Source organism: Mesoplodon bidens (assembly GCF_964165515.1).
Source record: "Mesoplodon bidens genome assembly, chromosome: 7".
NCBI classification, from domain to species: Eukaryota; Metazoa; Chordata; class Mammalia; order Artiodactyla; family Ziphiidae; genus Mesoplodon; species Mesoplodon bidens.
Window position 1 is genome coordinate 61,942,469 of NC_138164.1, and position 19,407 is coordinate 61,961,875.

The window sequence follows — 19,407 nt, forward strand, 5'->3', positions numbered from 1 at the left end:
GCTCAGAGAGGGAAGTGACCTATCCAACATCACTGAGCCCGAAGTCACAAAACAGTGGGGAGCCAGAGCTGGGCCCTTTGTGCTGCAGCCCGAGGCCCTTCCAGTGGGCACCAGTCTCCAGGAGCAAAGGCCACACCTGCCTAAGCCTTCACACTGGGAGGGTGATCCGCAGTCTGAGGGGTCACATTCCTCACCTTCCCTCCTCACACACGCCTGCAAAGTAGGTGTTCTTCCTCACCTCTGCCCCCTGCTACACTGAGGCCCAGAGAGGTGAAGTGACTTGCCCCAGTCACACAGCAAGTTAGAAGAGGATTAAAGAGCAGTGCCCCAGCCTCTAGAGTTGAAGGAATGCGGTGTTCTACAACCCCCAGCAGGGGTGGCCTCTCTCTCCTGGCGGGGGGGTGGGGGGGGCGGTGCTGACGCCACCTCTGATGCTTCCCGAGAGGTCTGCAGGCACTTCCGCTGGGCCCTTGGGCTCATCCCTGCTTTCATCCGTCCCCTTATCTCAGAAGCACAACAAGCTTGGAACATCCTGCTCTCTGGGAAACTGCTGAGATCATCAGTACAAACAACAGCCCTTGAGGGGAAGTCAGTGCAGGAGACAACCAAGACCACCCTCCACCTTGAGGGCTGGAGGGCTTGGAGGAGCTCAGCATCTCTCACCCAGCCACTTCCCGGGCCCCTTGCCGGGCTCCCTGCAGCTTTCCAGGCTTCTTTGATCCTTCCTGCACCGGACAGCCAGCTTGGAGCTACGGTTCTAATCCCAGTTTAATCTCTTGATGGCTCCATCTAGAAAGCAACCCCACTCTGGTCCATAGGGCAACCCTCCCCCTCCCTGAGGCCTGCCCTGTCCCAGCAGGGTGAATCCCACCTCCTCAGAGCTTCCATAACTGTTGCACCCATGTCGGTTAAGGCACAGACCCTGCAGTTCTAGAACTGTCCTTCTATATGTCGGTCCCCCCTGCTACACTGTAAGCACCTTGAAGATCTGGGTGGTCTTCATATTCCCAGGGTAGGTGGCAACTTAGGAAAGATTCGATAGTGAGATGGCAGGTGAGTAAAGGTCCTCTCTCCTACTCTGGCATGAGTATGCCCACCCAGGAGAGATTTCACCAGGGGCTTACCACCCTACCCCCACAGAGGAGCCCTTGGTCTTTTGTGAACCCCGAGCCAGCAGCGGTGAGTGGCCATCTGTCCACAGAGATCGCTCTGCCTAAGCAGGTGCAAGGCCTCTGGCCAGAGGACAAGGTCCTAAGAAGGGCCCGGGTGAGGGGTAAGCCTCCGCCTATGATGGGTCCTGTCCCAGGCCAGCAGCATGGAGTCCCATGGGACCAGGGAAATAGCTGCAGGGACAGTGGCAGGTAGAGAACCCGCCACAGGTGCCGGGGGGTGGGGAATGTCCTATGGTGATGTGTGATGCAGGACTCGGGTAATTCTGACAGGTGGCCAGAAAGACCGCAGGTGTCAGGAGGGGGTCCTGTACACAGGGGTCCTGTGCACTAAGGGCCACGGTCCTCACTTGGCTGGATCCTGAGAGAGGGGCAGGGAGGACAGGGCAAGAATGAGGGGCTGCCGCCCCTCCCTACCCCTGGGAACCGCAACAAAGAACTAGGACCCCCATTATTGGAACCAGGCATGAATCGGGGCTGGGGGCCACCCAGGGATGAAAGTCCTGGGAGCTGAAAGCCAGAGGTCCCAAGGACACAGGGAGCCTGTACATGGGGATGAAGAGGCCCCATCCACAGTAGGGATGGAGGGGGCAGGTCACTCTAAGAACAATCAGAGGAAAAAACTGAATGGCAGGGGCTGGAAGAAAGGGGAGGGAAGGCCAGGAACTGGGGGAGGAAGTGGCCTGGGGAGCAGCAGCTCTACTGACAAAGAGCCTCCAAATGGCACTAATGGTCCTTGTCAGGGCGTGTTACAGGAGAGGGGCCTGAGCCAGCTCCGCCCCCCAACAAGCCAGCCTGGCCCTGCTCCAGAGATGCAGGCTGTGAGGCCACGGCCATGCTGGCAGGGATGGGGGAGCCACTGGCCCTCCATCACCTCCCACAGTCTGTACAATGCCTGGGTATTTATCCCCAACTCAGAGCAAACAAAGACACCAAGACTCAGAGAAGGGCCACCACATATGGCTGAGCACGCAGTGCCAACTCTAAGAAGTGCCACTCACATCATGGTCACCATTGATGTCCTTATTTGTCATGACAGTTTTCGAGCAGATAACAGTCAAGATCCCTGGGGAAGGGGCACTCTTTGCTAATTTGCACAGAGGCTCAATATGGATGAGTGGAGGTGAGTCAGAGATTGAGCAACGTATACAAGGTGACCAAGTCGGGGAGAAGTGGAGGTGGGGTTGAACGCAGGTGCCCCGGCAGGAGGCAATCCTCTGCCGCCCCCTTGAGAACCAGCCCTGCACAGCTCTCGCAATACCTGCCCTTGCCCTCTGGGACCCAGGCATGTTAATCCCAGACCCAGCTTGGCCCCCTGAGAGTCCTTTATCCTCTCTTGCTGGAGTCCACACCCTAGGCCAAGCCTTCTTCTCCTTCAGGAACCTCTCCCATCCCTCCTGCTCCCAAGACCTCCTTTTCTTTTTTCTTTTCTTTCTTTCTTTCTTTTTTTTTTTTTTGGCCATGCCGCGTGGAATGTGGGATCTCAGTTCCCCTACGAGGGATCAAACCCATGCCCCCTGCAGTGGAAGTACGGCGGGGAAGTGGAAGTCTTAACCACTGGACCACCAGGGAAGTCCCAGGACCTCCCTCTCTTAACTGCTTCTGTGCAGACTCTTGGTACCCATCAACTTGACTGTCAATCACATTCTGAATTGTGGAGGTGGAAAGAGCCCAGGCTCAAGAGGGAGACAGACCTGGCTCTGCCACTTGGGTGAGTTACTTAACCCCTCTGAGCCTCAGTTTCCTCACCTATAAAATGGGAATAACACCCCCTACTTGTGGAGGGTTGATGTTCAATGAGGTGATATACGTCAAGCGGCACACAGTAGGTGCACACAAAGGGACAGTTCACTGGGCTATGGACTCCTTCAGGGCAGGGATGGCTGAGGTGTCTCTGTGCACCCTGGGCCCACATCCCTCGGATCACAAGGCGGTGCTCAGACATGGTGTGAGGAACAGAAGAAGGTGTGGACGTGGCGGGGATGCAGGGAGGTCTCAGGGCCACCAGTGGACAAGGACATCATCCAACCCCAGATTTATCCTCAGGCGAAGCCTGGGGTCCTCAGGGAACCAAGGGAAGGAGCTCCCATTGTGACACCACAGCCCCTTCCTTCCAGTCTTGCAGCTGCCTGGGAGCAGGATGACGGTCAAGGCGCAAGGAAGAAGGGCTGAGAGCAGCTGGGGAAGGGGACGGGCCCTGGCTGTGGGTAGGGCAGGGGGCTCCATCCCTGTTACAGGGGTGACTGTGGCGGAGAATCCCAGAGGCCCGGCCCCATCCCGTCTCCTCCCACTCTCGCCCCCATCCTCCAGGAAGACGAGACCCTCCACCCCACACGGGCAACCGTATGCCAGTTTCTCCTGCTCACTTCCTGTTGGCTGTCACGTCTTCTCCTCACCCCTCTTGTCTCTGTCCCACCCCCAGCCTTCTGCATTTAGAGGAGAATGTGTGTGTGGAGAGAGAGCCTACTAGCAGCTGGGGCTCACGGGGTCACAGAGCGCTGCAGCCACAAAGCCCAGCCCCGCACAGGACGTGTGCTGCCCGCTGTGGGCCCCTGCCCACCCCAGACCGTGGCCCTGGGCCAGAACACACACAGACACTGCTCACACTGCTGGGGTCCCCCCGGGGTCTGGAGCACCTCCCCTGCGTCCCTCGAATTGACCCTGGAGACTGAAATCTGCGTCAGGACGGCCCCTGAGCGCGAGCCGCCTCCCTGCCCTTGGTGCCACCGTGACCTCAGGTTTACTGGCGGAGGCAGAGCTGTCTCGCTGGACCCCTGTTCCCTGCCTGTCCTCCGGGGCGGAGACCGCCTCTGCGGCCTCCAGGACAGGAGCTCGCCCTGCTTCTGCTCCCACAGCTCCAGAGATGGGCACTCTCCCTGTGGGTGCTGCTGGGCCCTCCTCTGGGCTGAAAATTCTTCCCTCTGAGACAGCAACCGGATAGAGGCAGGCTGTGTTTGGGAGTCCAGGAACGCTGGGTGTGACTGGCCACCTACTAAATGGGTGACCTTGGAGAAGACATTGCTTTATCCTCCCTGAGCGCCGGCTTCCTGCTCTGTAAAATGGGGACGGCAGTGTTGGACAGAAGTATCTGGCAGTGGCAGGGTGTCAGAAGTTGTTGTCCTTGCCTCCATCGCTGCCTGAGGTGCAGCTGATTTCTGCCTCCTCGGCTGCCACCCTGCAGCTGGTTCTCTGACACCACAGAGAACAAGTCCGGCAAAAGGGCAAGAACACTGGGGTCAAATGACCAGGGTGTGGGGGAACACAATCAAGAGCTGGATTTTCATTCCCCGCCCTCTACCACTAGCCGCATGGCTGTGGGCCAATCACTCAGGACCTCAAGCCTCAGCTTCCTCCTCTGTTCGTGAGGATGACATCACCTCTACCTCACAGGAGGACTGCCAGGCTCAAACGGGATTACAGATGTAAGCTGTTCGTTGCCAAATCCACGATCGTTCCTATAATTATCATTTCGTGTTTGACAGTCCTTTAATTATGTGAAGACAGTGATCAAGTCTTCCCCGCCCCCTGCTCTACATCACAGTTCCCCAACTGATGAAGACAGCCAAGCAGATCACCCCCTTCCAGCCCAGGGTCGGTGCCATGGTCAGGGGGATGCAGAGGTCAGGCCCAGCTCTGCAGGCTGCAGTCCTAGGAGCCAGCATGGCTGAAGGAAGAAGATCCCACATCGCTGGCCACGGAGGACAGAGCCCTATGTGAGCACTTCGCAGAGTTGGGGGTGGGGCAGTCCTAAGGGCCCTCTACCTGCTCCTTCGCATGTCGCCCTCTCCACAGCTCTGCAAGGCAGACGGAATAGTCGGAGGAACCAGGGCTCAGAGAGGGGAAGTGAGCTGCCCAAGGTCACAAAGGGCAAACATAATGATGGAGCCAGAATTCACACCCAGCTCTGGGTGCCTCCAGCTTCTTCAACTATCCCAAAGAAACAAGAAGCAGGACATGTAATTATCCTTGTCTGACCAAGGAGGAAACTGGCTCAGAGAGGCAAGGCCTTGCCCAAGGTCACACAGCAAGTCACAGGCAGTGCCAGGGTGGGCCCACTGGAATTTCAGAGTTAGAAAAGATTTCAGAGATCATCTTGCCTCATCCTCTAAAGGTCCAATTAAGATCTGGAGAAACTGAGACCCAAAGACAGGGAATGGCCTGGAAGGATGGACACAGGATTAATACCAGGTAAATTAGTACAGAAAGGATGGAGAATTCAACAGATGGTACTGGGACATCTGGACATCCATTTGGTAAAAAAATATATAATTAGACCCCTACTTCATACCCCACACCAAACTAAATTCCAGCATCTCCCCTCCACACCCGCGCCACCACTCTCTTCCAGTCGTTCTACACACGTGCTGAGCCCTGGACACTGGGAGACAGATCAGGCTTGGACTCTCCTCTGAGCAACCTGCACAGAAGACTGACCAGCCAGCAGGCAACGCCAGTCCTAGAAACGAGTGTGGCGAATGGGGCAAGCAAGGGCTGCCAAGGAGCACACTGCCAGTTATGGGGGAAGGGATGGTCTGGAGGGCTCTCTGGAGGAGGAGATGCTTGCAGTGAAGCTGAAAGGAATGGGCTTGCTGGAACGGGCTTACCTGACAAGGTAAGGGCAGAGGGAGGGAGTGGACGGTGCGAAGGCACAGAGCCTGGCCGCTTTTGTTTGGGACAACTGGCTTCTTAGGCGTTTATAAAAGCTTTCTCTATGTAAGAGTAGTAACTTTCATATAGATTGTCTATTTTTTCTTATTTTATCAGTTGACTTTAATTTTGTTTTTCATGCTTTTTGTTTAAAAAATTTAAATTTTTACACAGTCAAATCTACCCCTCTTTTCCTTTATGGGTTTTTGCCTTTGGTATCGTGTTTAAGGAAGGTGGCCCACGATTATATATTCAACTCATATTTTACACTGATAATTTCTCTTTGTTTACACTTGAATCTGTAATCCACCTATCTATCTATAGCTCCATATGTGTGTATACGTGTATGGAGAGAGGTTTTAAGGCCTTTCCTCTAAAGCATGAAGATTAGAATTTCTTTTACTTTACATCTTTCCGAGTTGTTTGAATTTTCTCAACAAATGTGTGCTTCCTAAACAGAAAAAAAGGAGCTTAAAAAAAGAAAAAAATACATTTTATCCATCTGGAATTTCTTTTGATTTGAGGTAAGAGAAGGGATCTAATTTTACTTTTACCAGATGGATACTTCAGCTGTCCCTGTACGGTTTGTGATATTTGCAATGATTTCCATGATTGTCTACCACACAGCACACTCTCAGATGTGTGTGGGTTGTTTCTAGGTTTTCTAGTCTGTCCCAAGGCAGCCCTTCCCCACGTGCTGGCTCCGCCTGGCACAGCTCCTTCCACGTGGCTGAGCTCAGCTCCCTGTGCCACTCCTGGGGTCCTGGCTCTGCTTTGAGGCCCCAGAGTCCAGCTGTGCCCTCAGCACCACACAGCCTTGCAGAGACTGGAGAGCGATTGAGGGGTGCCTCCTCGCCTAGACTGTCCACCTGCAGGCTGCACCTTGGGCGCACTGGCTCCTCTAATCATCCGCCTGTTTCATCCTCACCAAGTTCCTAACGGGGAGACTGGTGAATGTCAGCTGGGAACGCTGTGTGGAGCTCCCAGAAGAGAGAGCTGGGCAGCTCTGGCAGGATTACTCTGGCTCTGACCCAGGAGATTTGGGGGAGGGGGCAGCCTAGGGAGGTTTGAGATGGATCTCAGCATTAGGGCCGAGCAGGGAAAAGGATTAAAATCCCCAGCCCCCAGCCAGCTCCTGACAGCCTAAGAGGCTGGATTTATTTTTCTGGGCTACAGGGAGCTGGGCAATTAGACCTCTGTCTGCCCTTGCTTCTGCCAGGGTGCACTCAGAGTGGCTCATTAGGCAGGAGAATGAAGCCAGGCTCAGCCTGGAGCACCCCGTCCTTCCCCGACCATCCTGTGGCTTGCATCAGCCCTTGGGGAGACATGAGCAGAAGAGCTGGGGGCCCTTAGGAGGGATTATCCCAGCGCCCTGCAGGGGGCCCGGCCAAAGCCACAGGGCGGTGAGTGGCCACAGCCTCTTGCTGACGCCCATCACCTCCTGCCCCATACATGCTCCCTAAGCCGACACGCAAGGTGGTCACAGAGATCATGAACAAGAGTTTATTCATCTTCCCTGGAGCATGGCCTGACCACGCCCGGCCCCCTCAGTGCCGTTCAGAGAGGAGGAGGTGGGGTGCAGGGGTTCCCGAAAGCCAGCGACGGCCTGGCTTTATTACAGCAATAAATCCTTAGCTCCCTGTGCTGCAACAACTTTTGCCAGCCTCTCCTCTCTCTCATGGATGCAATAATATTATCTCCCATTTTCTTATCCTCATGGCAAACCTGCAAGGTTTATAGGATTAAATGGCTCTTATCATTGCCAGTCTAGAAGTGGGAGAATTGAAGCTCAGAGGGCTCCTCTCTGACCTGCTGGGTCCCTTTCCCCCAAAGCACCAGAGAAGGGAACAGCCATCCCTTTGAAAGTGTGTAGGGAGGACACCTTTTCCCCAAGTGGGAACAGTGGTCTGTCCTGTTCAGGATGTGAGACACGTTGGTATCTGTTATCTAACTGGACCCTTGGGGCGTGGGTTTGTACCTCCACCTCACCCACAGCAAGCTGAGGCCCAGAAAGGGTCTGGCCTTGTCTAAGGCCACACACTAAGTCACTGGAGGAGGCAGGGTAGAGTTCAGGCCGCAGCTCCCTTAGCCAGGAATGGCCAGGTGCATCTGGCTGACTCCAGTCACACCCTGGAGCCCATTCCAAAGGCTGCTTCCTCCAGGGAGCCCACCTTGATTCCTGAGTGAGATCCACTCTTCCCTGCCCCATAACCCTGCCACAGGCCCACGTGGTGTTGATAGGACAAGAACGTGGGGAGCCAGCTGGGAAACTCACCCCCCCTCCTCCCACAGGCAGAGCCTGACCCCACCTCCAAGGGTGGCCTGGGAGGTCCCTCGGCTGAGTCAGCACCCCTCCCTGTCAGCCACAGCCAGGGGCACTGGAATGCAGCATGCGCTCCTACTCTCCAGACCACCCAATGCTCCTTGGGGTGCTCACCTGGGAGCTCATCAGGGGTCCAGCCTCCCCACCCTCACTGGCTTCCTCACTTGCTCTTCAAGTCACCCGCTCAGTCATCCTCCCACTCCTTGCCTGAGGTCCTCCTCTGAGTCAGGCCCTGCCTTCGGCACGCTCACGGTCCAACGGGAGAAACAGGAAGTCACGACCCACATGGGCAGCCCAGGCCCGAGATGTTGCGGGAGCCCAGGGGAAGGCGAGAGGCAGGGAAGGAGGCCTGACTCTTGTTTGAAGGGGACACTTCTTAGAGGAATAGAGACCTGCGATGAGCCTTGAGAGGCAGAGACCAGAGAGAAGGCATTCCAGGCAGAGGGGACAGCGGAGCGAAGGGCAGTGCTGTGAGCGGGTGAGGTAGGTTCTCCCGGGATGGCTGTGTGGAGGGTGGAGGATGACGGAGTGCTGATGGATTTCCCAGCAGCAGGTGTCTTCCTGCCATGGGGGGAGGGGCTTCCATCGAAAGACGTAGGCAATCGTGGGGTGGAGGGGGCGGTATTTTGTCTGTGTTCCACCCGCCCCCACTGCGCTATTCCTGAACACTCCTGAGACGGCGCGGTCTCTCACACACCCCCTGGGCACAGCATGGTTTCCCGACTCCAGGAATGGCCTCATCCAGCCAGGTGGAAATCATGGGATGACGGGAGGCATCATCAAAATTCTCTTCCGCAGCCAGTCTGCTGAATGCACCATCTAGGTGTCTCTAGAATCCCTCCCTTTGCTACTTCTTGGCAGACCCCTCCCCCTAGTTGAGGCCTCAGCCTTTCTTGTCTAGCTCCCTGCCGTCCCCGCCTCCACTCAAGGCCCCTCAGCGCATTCTCCGTGATTGAACCAGAGCGGTCCTTGCACAGACCGAGTCCGACTGGGCTCCCACCTCCCAGGATGGAGTGCAGGCTCCCCAGCACAGCCTCTGGCTCAGGTCCCCTTGGCCACACGCTCTCCCTCCTAACACCAGAGCTGCACTGGGCCAAATCGCTTTCAGTTCCCAAACACAAGACACTCTTGTAACATGCAGCTCCCCTGCCTTCCCCACTCTGGCATGACATGATGGGCTAACTCTCTCTGACACCAGCTCAGGCAAGCTTTCCTGCCTGCGGTGTCCCTGGGCCCCGGGCAGTGATCACCCTGGGTGGTCTGGATGTCTGTTCTGATCTGCTCCCCACCCACTCAGGAGCCCCTCAAGGGAGGGAGGAACCAGGTTTGATATACCCTGGACTCAGGGCAGGTATCAGGACAGGTTTGTTGATTGAGTAAGTAACCAACGCATCCCAGACAAGACTGTTTGGTATGGAACGGGGGAGAGGGCACGGGACTGGGGGTGCAAGCAGGCGCAGTGCAAGCCGTGCCTTCAACTCCTCGGCTTGAATAAATCACTTCCTCTTCCTGGAGCCGCATCCATAAGACAGAGGGGGGTCAAAAGAAGCTTAAAACTCCCTTCAAAAGGCAAACATACTATAGAAGTGCAAGAGAGTTGACTGTCTCCTTCAACGTCTCGGGCTGGAAGTTCCTCCAGGCATCTGACCTATATTCCTCTTGCTAAAAAGAAGCTGGTTTTGATACTGTGCTGCGTCCCACAGATGCAGAGTCTTCAGGGGCCCCTGTGGGGCTGGCCTGAGAGCTGCCTTCTGTCCTACCCCATCCTTAATTGGCAATATTAGAGTAATGAGTCACAGACAACAACCCATTAATTACCCCCAGTTATAAAAAGCTTTTGCTTCCCCTTCCTGGCTGTCAAGTGAGCCAGCCTTCTGCTGCCAGGCTCCTCCACTCCCTCGGTGTTGCGGGGCAGGAGAGGACGTCATTTCATCTCTCTGGTCCTCAGTTTCCTGTTTCCTTATTTGTCAAGTGTGTGTCCTGGGGGGAGGGGACAGTGTGAGCAGAGGGTTGGAGGAGATGGGAATGTGAGGGGCGGCGAGGGGCAGGAAGGAAGGAGGCCAGCCTGGATGGAGAGTAGCGGGGCGGGGGCTCCTTCCCAGGCTCCCTGCACCCCCTTGCCTCCCCAGGATCCCCGTCCAGTACCGCGGGGCCAGCTCTTAACCAGGGAAGCACTGAGGGCACCTAGCCTGGCATTCAAGCCATTCCCCAACTTGTCCCAAATGCTCCTGGTCCCTGCTCTTTCTCTCTTTCAGGCAACTTCCCAAGTCCTCCTCCCCGTCCTGCCTTTCTTCTCCTTGTAAGCTCTCCTTTAAACACGCCCAGACTTGGGGCTTCCCTGGTGGTTCAGTGGTTAAGAATCCACCTGCCAATGCTGGGGACATGGGTTCGATACCTGGTCCAGGAAGATCTCACATGCCGCGGAGCAACTAAGCCCATGAGCCACAACTACTGAGCCCACGTGCCACAACTACGGAAGCCCGCACACCTAGAGCCCATGTTCCGCAACAAGAGAAGCCACCGCAACGAGAAGCCCGTGCACCGCAGCAATGACCCAATGCTGCCCCAAAAATTAATTAATTAATTCAAAATAAATAAATAAATAAATAAATAAATACACCCAGACTTAAAACCCACCTGTCTTCCCGGCAGCCTCCACCTCCAACTTCCTGACGCTCTTGCTGCAAATCTATCACGGATGGGGCTTCAAGCCTTGATTTCCCCATCCATAAACAGGGCATAACAATTAAATATGCCCCAACAGGGTGTCAGAACAATCAACAGGGCAATGCCTATAAGCCATAAGCTCCCTGCATACAATAGGTGCTCAATAAACATTAACTGTTACTCTCACACTTCATTCCCAGCCTGAGGATGAGTGCTTCTGTGACTCACCACCTGTGTGTCACCTCACTGCACAGAAGAGGCCCAGAGAGGTTCAGCTTCACTGAACAACTTGACCCTAGGCTCCCCTGAGTTGGGAGACACAAGAGGCTCACCCAAGAGGTCCTGAGGGGACGCAGTGCCTGGTGGGGGCATGGGGGGTGGTGGAGGGGTAAGGGGATGCCCAAAGGAGGAGGGGAAGGTGGGGATGAGGAAAGGCACAGGCCCAAAGCTGGGCCCGCTCCCCCTGGGCGAGGCCTCTCCTCCACCCTCCAGGCCCGAGGGGCTCTCCTTTCACTCCCCAACCTGCGCTCCCAGAGCTCACTCTGGGCCTCTATTAGTTCAGCAAAATTTACAGAGCAGCTTCTCTGCACCAGCCCTGACTTTGAGACACCAGATTGCTGTTGCCTTCACTGTGTCAGGCCAGGAGCCCAGCCCAACCCCCAGCATGGTTCTGGCCCAGCTGTCTGGGGAGGGACTGGGGAGAGAAAAGAGAAGAGAGGAGAGCCAGGGAGAGAAGCGTGAGCTCGAGGAGGCTGGAACCCAGGAAGTGGGAGGGGAAGCAGGAGGGGAGCTGAGTTAAGGGCCGGGGTGGGCCGCCCGCTCATCCTCAGCTGGGAGGTGCGGGTTGCCTGAGGTGAGCTCAGCCCTTTCTGCAGAGGCCCTGCCACCCAGAGTTGCTGCAGAACCCTCTCCCCCCTCCCAGCCTCTCCCAGGCTTGTGGCCTGCAGCCTCCGGCCACTGCCCCATACCTGGCACCTCAGGCCTTGGCATTTGCAGAGCCTATGCCGCTTGGGCCCCCAGTCAACTCAAAACTGGCCTCAGCCCACCACTTCCTCCAGCCTGGGCCCTGGGCGGGCCACAGCCAAGACCCATCACTTCCTGACTCCACAGCCTGGAACTGGCTGGCCCTGGGCCCACCAGGAGGTGTGAGGTGCCCTGGGAGAGAGCTGCCTTCCTCCAGTGTCTCTTCCGACGGCCAAGGGCTTCCTGCTTGGGAGCTCAGTCATCCTTCTCCTCCCTTCCTCAGCCTCAGCTGTCTTCCCATCCCACCCCCACCAAGAGCACTGGACACCATGCAGGGCCAGATCCGAGCTCTGCCCCTCTCTAGCTGCGTGACCTTGTCCTGGTCATGGATGTCCTTGGCTTCTGTTTCCGCACGTGAAGCGGTGGCGATGACATCTAGCTCAAGGGCTTGGGAGAAACAGGGGTGGCCGCGTGTCAGTGCTCAGCTCAGCGCCCAGCACACAGACAGACACCTGGGTGCCAGCGGACTGCGAGCTCCTGCCCTCCTGACACATGGAGGCCCTGCTGACTTCCTTCCACTGTCTCAGGGGAGAATGGAGCTCGGAGCACAGCACATAGGACGGACAGGCTGCCCTGGGCAGGCCCCTCCTCTCCCTTGCCTCAGTTGGGCATGTTGCCTCCTGTGTGCTAGAATGGGTACATGGCAATGAATCAGGCCAGGTACCCACAGGTGGTACCTGCTTCTTACCATTTGGGGGTCATGAGAACAGGCTCCCGACTCAGTCGAGTGCCCTGTCCCTCTGTCCCTACCAGCACAGGCAGAGAAGGAGGGCAGGGAGGTGGGCAAGCTTCCCCAACCTCCACATCCAGATAGTCTGGTGATGCTTGGCCTCTGACCTCCTCCACTGGCCACTCCAGCCTGTTTTGGGGCTGCCTGAATTTGGAGGCTGGCCTCTTTGTTCAGACAAGCAGGAGGGAGGAGAAAGTTGTTTTCCAGGCAGCAAAGCTTTTAGATAAATACTATTTGTCTCTCTCTCCATTCCCTCCTGAAGGAATTGGGTTCCTTCAGAGAAGAAACTAGATCCATTGGCTGATGGTGCCCCAGGGACGGAAGTGTGGCGTGGGGTTTGGCTTGGGGAGCCGGACACTAACGGAGGCTTTCTTTATCCAGCTGAACACCTGCTGCCAGCCCTGGCAGGCTTGTGGCTCAGGTGACTGGGCCCTGGTGCCAGGCCATGGCCCTGCCAGCTCCCAGGCTCCAGGATGGCCTGACCCAGCTCTTCACCTTCTCCTTGAAGAGCCACCTGTCTGCTTACCTGCCCGTCAGGATCTGCCAGGAAGCTGAGAACTTCTGCTCACCTTGGGGGACCCCACCCTCTTGGAATAGCCCTCCCTGCCCAGACCTCAAGAGCAGCCCACACCCCACACTGTCAGAGGGGAGTCAACAACTGGCTACACCCATGTTCCTTGCCCACCTAGTCAGGTAGATTCGGGAATTTCCATGGGCCCATTTTACAGAAGGGGAAACTGAAACCCAGAAAGGGCATTGGCCTGTCCAGAGCCACACAGCAGGGTGTCAGAGCTGAGACCCCTCCCCCAGGCCCTGGGGCTCCCTGGGTCCTTTGGCCCCATCCCAGCACAGCTCACCGGTGTGGTGTCATCGTGAGAGCGCTGGTAGCGCTTCCAGCGGCAGCCGTAGATGCCCGTGAGGCAGGAGAGGCAGAGCTGCGGCTCGTAGTACTGCAGGGGCTGGTGTCTCACCATGCTCGCGCCCGCGGCCCTGGCGCCCTGCCCTCAGGCGCCCATGGAGGCCCCCGGCTGGTCCTGGGGGAGGAAACAAAGTACTGTGAGGCAGGGGAGGGGTGGGAACTTGGCCCCAGCACAGCAGGTGCCACTGTAGTCTAGGTCAGGGAGGGTCAGCCTCTGCTCAGAGCCCTGCCGTGGGTCCTTGTCTCTCTCGGAGTCAGAGGCCCATCCTTGCAAGTCCCCTAGGACAGTCCCCTGCCACCCACCCATGACCTAATCATCCAACAAAAATCCCCATACCTATAAGCAGTCACTCCCCCACTCCCACCCCCCAGCCCCAAGCAACCTAATAATCTACTTTCTGTCTCCACGGATTTGCCCATTCTGGATATTTCACATAAATGGAATCATATGATATATGGTCTTGTGCGTCTTGCTTTTTTCACTCAATGTTTTCAAGGTTCATCCATGTTATAGCATGAATCAGTACTGCATTTCTTCTTATGACTGAATATTATTTGATTGCATAGATATACCATTTTATCCACTCATCAGTTGGTAGACACTTGGGTTGTTACCACTTTTTGGTTGTTATGAATAACTCTGCTATGAACAAGTTTTTGTGTGAATGTATATTTTCATTTCTCCTGAGTACATACTTTGGGATGGGATTGCTGGGTCATATGGTGACTCTATGTTTAACTTTTTGAAGAACTGCCAAAAGCTGTTTTCCAAAGCTGTTGTACAATTTTACTTTCTCCAAGTGTTATCATTATCGTCCCCATTTTACAGATGAGAATTCTGAAGCACAGAAATGTTTAGCCATTTGTCAAAGGTCACACAGCAGAGCCTGGCAGCCTGGCTCCTTGTTCTAACCCAGGGGTTGGCAAACTATAACTCATAGCCAAATCCAACCAGCCACATATTTTGTGTGTGTGTGTGTGCGTGTGTGTGTGTGTACACATTTAGTTTTATTGTAACAAAGCAACTTGTATAATTTTAAGGTTTAAAACTGAGCAACATCTTCCCTTTCCAGTGAAACAAAAAGAAAAATTTAAAAATAAACAGGAACAAAATTACAATAGAGAATGTCAATTGCAAATAAGATCCTACAGGTTCTGCTGTTTCTCCCATCGAGTGGCAGGGCTCAAGTCATCATTAGGAGAGAATTTTATTTTAAAAGTGTCATCTTAAACTGCAAGGATGTCCGTTAAACATCACAATTAAACATGCCAAAGGAGAAGCCATGTTGTCAAAATGCCCACTTAACCCACCCAAACGTCTCAAACCCACCCTCTGCTGACCTTCTATAACCTCATTTTTTTAAGTTTTTTTTTTCTTTTTTTAAACAAGAGAAAGTAAACAGATACATGTTGGTAAATGCTAACTGTCCATATTCACATAGAGACACAGTGTAATCTCTGAGCCCAATATACAGAGAAAGGAGGAAAAAAGCTAGAATTCTATGCACTACTACACAGGGGCCTAGCACCCTCCGGCTTGCAGCAGAGCTAAGGGAGCAGAAGGGTTTTCTCTCTTCCCCACAGAGCATGGTGGTGTTGATTCCGTAAAGTTTTTCTGAGACAGGAAGGGATAAAAATGAATTTGGAACAGAAAGGGGTAGAGCTTCTTTTCCCACTGAATTCTGCTCAAGGTATTTCTCCCCAAAATAAGTTGTGAGCCATGGTATAAAGGAGAAAAGAGACCTCAAAAACAGGGCGACTGAGCACAAGAGGAGGAGAAAAAAGAAAAAAAAAAAAAGGCTGCAACTTGCTCCCAGGGACTGGAGAAAATTAACAAAGGAAGGTTGGAATCCACCAGTGTTCCATTAGTCATCTCCCCCTTCATCTTCCTCTCCTTCCTCCCCCTCATCATCTTCATCTTCTTCACCTTCATCTTCATCCCCTTCTTCATCAATATCTTCCAATCCTTCTTCCTCTCATCATCATCGTCATCTTCTTCTCCTTCCCCTTCCTCATCATCCATGTCCGGAACCAAGTAGTACTGTAATGGATTCGGCCAAATCTCATCTTTGATGACCTCTCCTAACTCATCTGCACAGGCATCAGAATGATCAGTAAACCAGGTGGAGAAGCTTTCTGGTTCCTCAGACTGTCTCCTCCTGCTGGCTTTAGTCTACGTTTGACTTGAACGTTTTGTCAAATCCTTTCCGGATTTCCTTTTGATTTCAGTGGACTTTGAAGATGGACCACCACTCTCATTCAGATGAAATTCTTTGGAGAGAACTTTATTTTCGAAGGGTTTTCATCAAAATAAAAATCTATTCTGTAACCTGATTTAATATCTTCAAATTCTGTCACTTCGACTCTTGTCAAATAATGCAGCACCTCTTCATTCTCCTCCCCAAGGAGTACAGACACTCATGGATGGTTAACAAATGCCGTTACCCCAAAATTTGGGATTTTGGCAGTCAGTTCCGACCTCTACTGAAAAAATGGTTGGCGGAGTTTGTTATATTTCTGTTCTACTTTCAAAATCTCCTCACTGGCTTATTCGTTAAGTCTGTCTGTTTCCTTTTGTGCTTCATCAATATATTCAATTGCTTCTTGCTGTTCTTTTTCTTCCTTCGGCAAGTTCGGAGAAGCAGACGTTTCCTCTGGCCTGGAGGCAGGAGTCAGTCTCGGTTTCTTCGGTTTCTTTGCTTGGGGTGGAAGTGAAGACTGGTGTTTGGGGGCCATGCTGGGAGAAAAGCCAAGAATCCACCCAAGGGAAGAAGCTTGTACCAGGAGCTCTGAGAACTCCAGCCACGTGTTTTTATATAGCCCACAAGCTAAGAATGGTTTTTACATTTTTTAAGTAGTTGGGGGGAAAAACCAAAACAAAAATATGTTTTGATCCATGAAAATTATACGAGAGTCAAATTTCAGAGTCTGTAAATAAAGGTTTATTGGACGCAGGCCCACTCACTCATTTATGTATTGTCTATGGGCTGCTTTAAGTATAACTGCAGAGTTATGACAGAGACCATATGGCTCACAAAGCCTAAAATACTTACTGCCCAGCCCTTTATAGGGAAAGTCTGCTGACCCTGCAACCACGGGGCCACCATGGCTCCTGAACCGGTATTGTAAGTGCAGCATGTGGTTGAGAAGGGAAAGGGTGCTGTGGGCACTTAACAGGTACGGGGAGGGTCAGGGCATGCTTCCCAGAGGCTGTGCTGAGCTGAGGCCTGTAGGATGAGCTCCCGTCTCTAACGCCGCAGAGGCCACACCATAGGGGCACCGGGCTTCAGGCCCACCAACTACTTCCACGTCTGGGCCTTGCTCAGGGCCTCTGCCTAACACCCCCTATCTCCCCCCACTCTCCAAGTGCTAACCTCAGCACAGGGATTACAGACTCCTGTCCGAGTGCGGAGGCGCATTAGGAGCTTGCTGGGCACACTGACCAACCTGGAGCCTCCTAATTGCTGGGAATCGTCTGGTGCAGCCTCTGTGCCCGTGGCTCCCTGCGGAGGCATGTGGACATGGTGCAGCTGCTGGGGGCTCTCGGAGCCAAGCCGAGCCCAGGGCTTAGGGGGCGGTATAGGATGGGGATGCTGCTGCAGTCAGCTTAGCACCCATGGGGTTGGGGAGGTCGGGGGTGGGTTCAGCACGTAGGGGATCCTCTCAGCTTCACTCCTCTCTAGGAGGAGCGTGTGGGGAATTCCCTGGTGGTCCAGTGGTTAGGACTTGGCGCTTTCATGGCCAAGGGCCTGGGTTCGATCACTAAGCTGAGAACTAAGATCCCACAAGCTGAACAGTGTGGCCAAAAAAAAAAAAATTAAAATTAAAAAAAAGAAAACAATGGAAGGCGTGTGTGCTCACATATGTACTCCCACATTCACAGCCTTCCAGAGGAGGTAGAAGGCCAGAGTACACAGCCAGGGACCACGTCTCACCCTGTGCACCCCCGGATGAGGGTCTCTGCTGTCAGGTGGGCCACAACACCTGCCCCTACTACCCCCGGAAGGGAGGAAGCAGCTAATATGTAGAAAGGGCCCTCGATTCACCCTGCCTTGGCCAATGACTTGCCCTGTAGCCAGAGCCACTCAGGGCTCTTCCCTGAGCCTTGGTTTCAGCTTTTGTCTTGACTTCCAAAAAAGGTCAGATGACTGGGGGTTGGGGGAGGGGCAGCGGTGCCAGGAGGGCACATGGCTGCAGTGACTGAGGCACGGCAGGTGGGCATTCTGCAGGCAGGGGCCCTGCCCTCCCATTCCTTTCCCAGGACCCCCCGACCCTGGGGCTGATTCCCATGTGTCCTCTGCTCCCCCACCCCCCATGAATGAGCATTACAACCCACCCAGGAATGGAATTTCCATTTCAAATCTGGAAAAGAGGGAAGTAGAGCTGCCTGCACCAGGCCTCCGGCTGGGGACTCAGCTGACTGTGGCTCTTGGAACTATTCCCTTCCCCCCACATCCCCACCATGAATTTTCACACTATTCAGAACTGCAGGGGCATCTTTGAGAGCCAAACCTCTTTTCTTTCCTCTGCATGTTCTCCTGGGGCCATCAAGATAGCCAGCGGCTCCTCGCTGTCTCCAGGGGGGTCACCCAGACCCCGCATGGGCACAGTGACCTCCTCATCACCCCCAACCTGCCTCTAACATCCCTCAAGACCCTTTCCTCAGCACCTCCTTGGCCACTGCCAGGGCAGTGGCCCAGTCTCACCTCTCCCCTGGATGGGGAGTCCCTGCGGCGGGCCTTGCCCTGCCAATCCAAGGTCTCACCTGCAGTCAGAGTGAGTTTTCAGCAGACAAATGACCAGGCTCTGGCTCCTCTAGCCTCAGCACTCCAGAACCTGCTGTCCCTTCATCTGGCTAACACCTCCTGAGCCTTCGAGTCTCCGCTCAGATGTTACCTCCTCCAGGGAGCCTCCCCTGAGCCCCAGGTTTGGTTAGAGGGCTCCTGGCATCCCTCCTTCTTCCTGGGCAGCCTGTGGGAGCACCGCAGACATGGCTACTACCCCAGGGGACAGCCTGAGTTATTCCCACTTCCCCAGTGGCCAGAACCGGGTAGCAAGGGGAGGCAGCCCTGGGGGCATCCTGGACCACACTTCCGAGAAGGCCCAGAAGTTCCTGCTGCCCAGACCCTGAGCGGTCAGGACAAGCCCCCAGAGACCAGATTCTCCCCAGCCGCCCCCCTCTTGCCAGGGCTAATGGCATCACTTAGCATCAGTTGACTTCTCCAAGCCACCTCCCAGAGCTGCTGATATCAGCCAAGTTCCAAAGAAATCCCCAGCCTGAAGCCCCTGCTGGCTCTGGGACAAGAGAAAGCCCTCACCTCTTAGCCCGATGTTTGTGGGCCCTCCTCAGCCCAAAGTCTCATTTTCTGTCTGAAGTCCTGGTCCCCTCCCCGAACTTCCACAGCCTCCTGTTTGCACAGGGAATGGGCTTCAGGAGGGAGTCAGGAGGGAGACGGAGTGAGGGTCCGCTATGGAGTGGGCGAAGGATGCTGGGGGTGGGCATACACCTCCAGGGGCCTCGCCCATCCTTACATCCTGGGAACGCACCTCACCCACTTCCCGGCTCCTCGTCCCTCCCCTGACTGGCAGGTTGCCCGGCCCTCACTGCCCCCAGACCCCACTGCCTCAGGCTCCAGGCCTGCTCTCTTTCCTGAGAGTGGAAAGAGTCTCAGGCCAGGTGTCAGTGCCTGGATTGCATCCTGGTCTCCTTCAACTGACTTGCTGTGTGTGACCTTGGAGACTTATTTTACCTCTCTGAGGAATGGGCACTAGATGGAACGACACAAAAAGGACCCAAGGCTGCAATCAAAAGGAATAAAACACTGACACATGCTACAACGTGAATGACTCTTGAAAACATTATGCTAAGTGAAGGAAGCTAGTTACAGAAGGTGGTGTGGGAGCTTGTGGGGCAGCACGCTGAGCACTG

At 54.7% G+C, this 19,407-nt stretch overlaps 1 protein-coding gene and 1 pseudogene across 7 annotated transcripts in view; both read right to left on the reverse strand.

Moving 5' to 3' along the window:
• Positions 1 to 19,407, reverse strand: part of GDPD5 (glycerophosphodiester phosphodiesterase domain containing 5) — a 90,247-nt gene that overhangs the window by 30,310 nt on the left and 40,530 nt on the right. For 4 of the 6 annotated variants that reach the window (XM_081241461.1, XM_081241463.1, XM_081241462.1 and 1 more), the window contains one exon: positions 13,417 to 13,593. The exons of the other annotated variants lie outside the window; for them this stretch is intronic. In XM_081241461.1, coding sequence (XP_081097587.1) covers positions 13,417 to 13,533 — 117 coding nt within the window. In that variant the 5' untranslated portion in view covers positions 13,534 to 13,593. The remainder of the gene's footprint in view (positions 1 to 13,416; positions 13,594 to 19,407) is intronic. 6 annotated transcript variants of the gene reach the window in all.
• Positions 15,095 to 16,214, reverse strand: LOC308620552 (protein SET-like; annotated as a pseudogene). Its single transcript has one exon. The product of its transcript is annotated as a protein SET-like (transcript).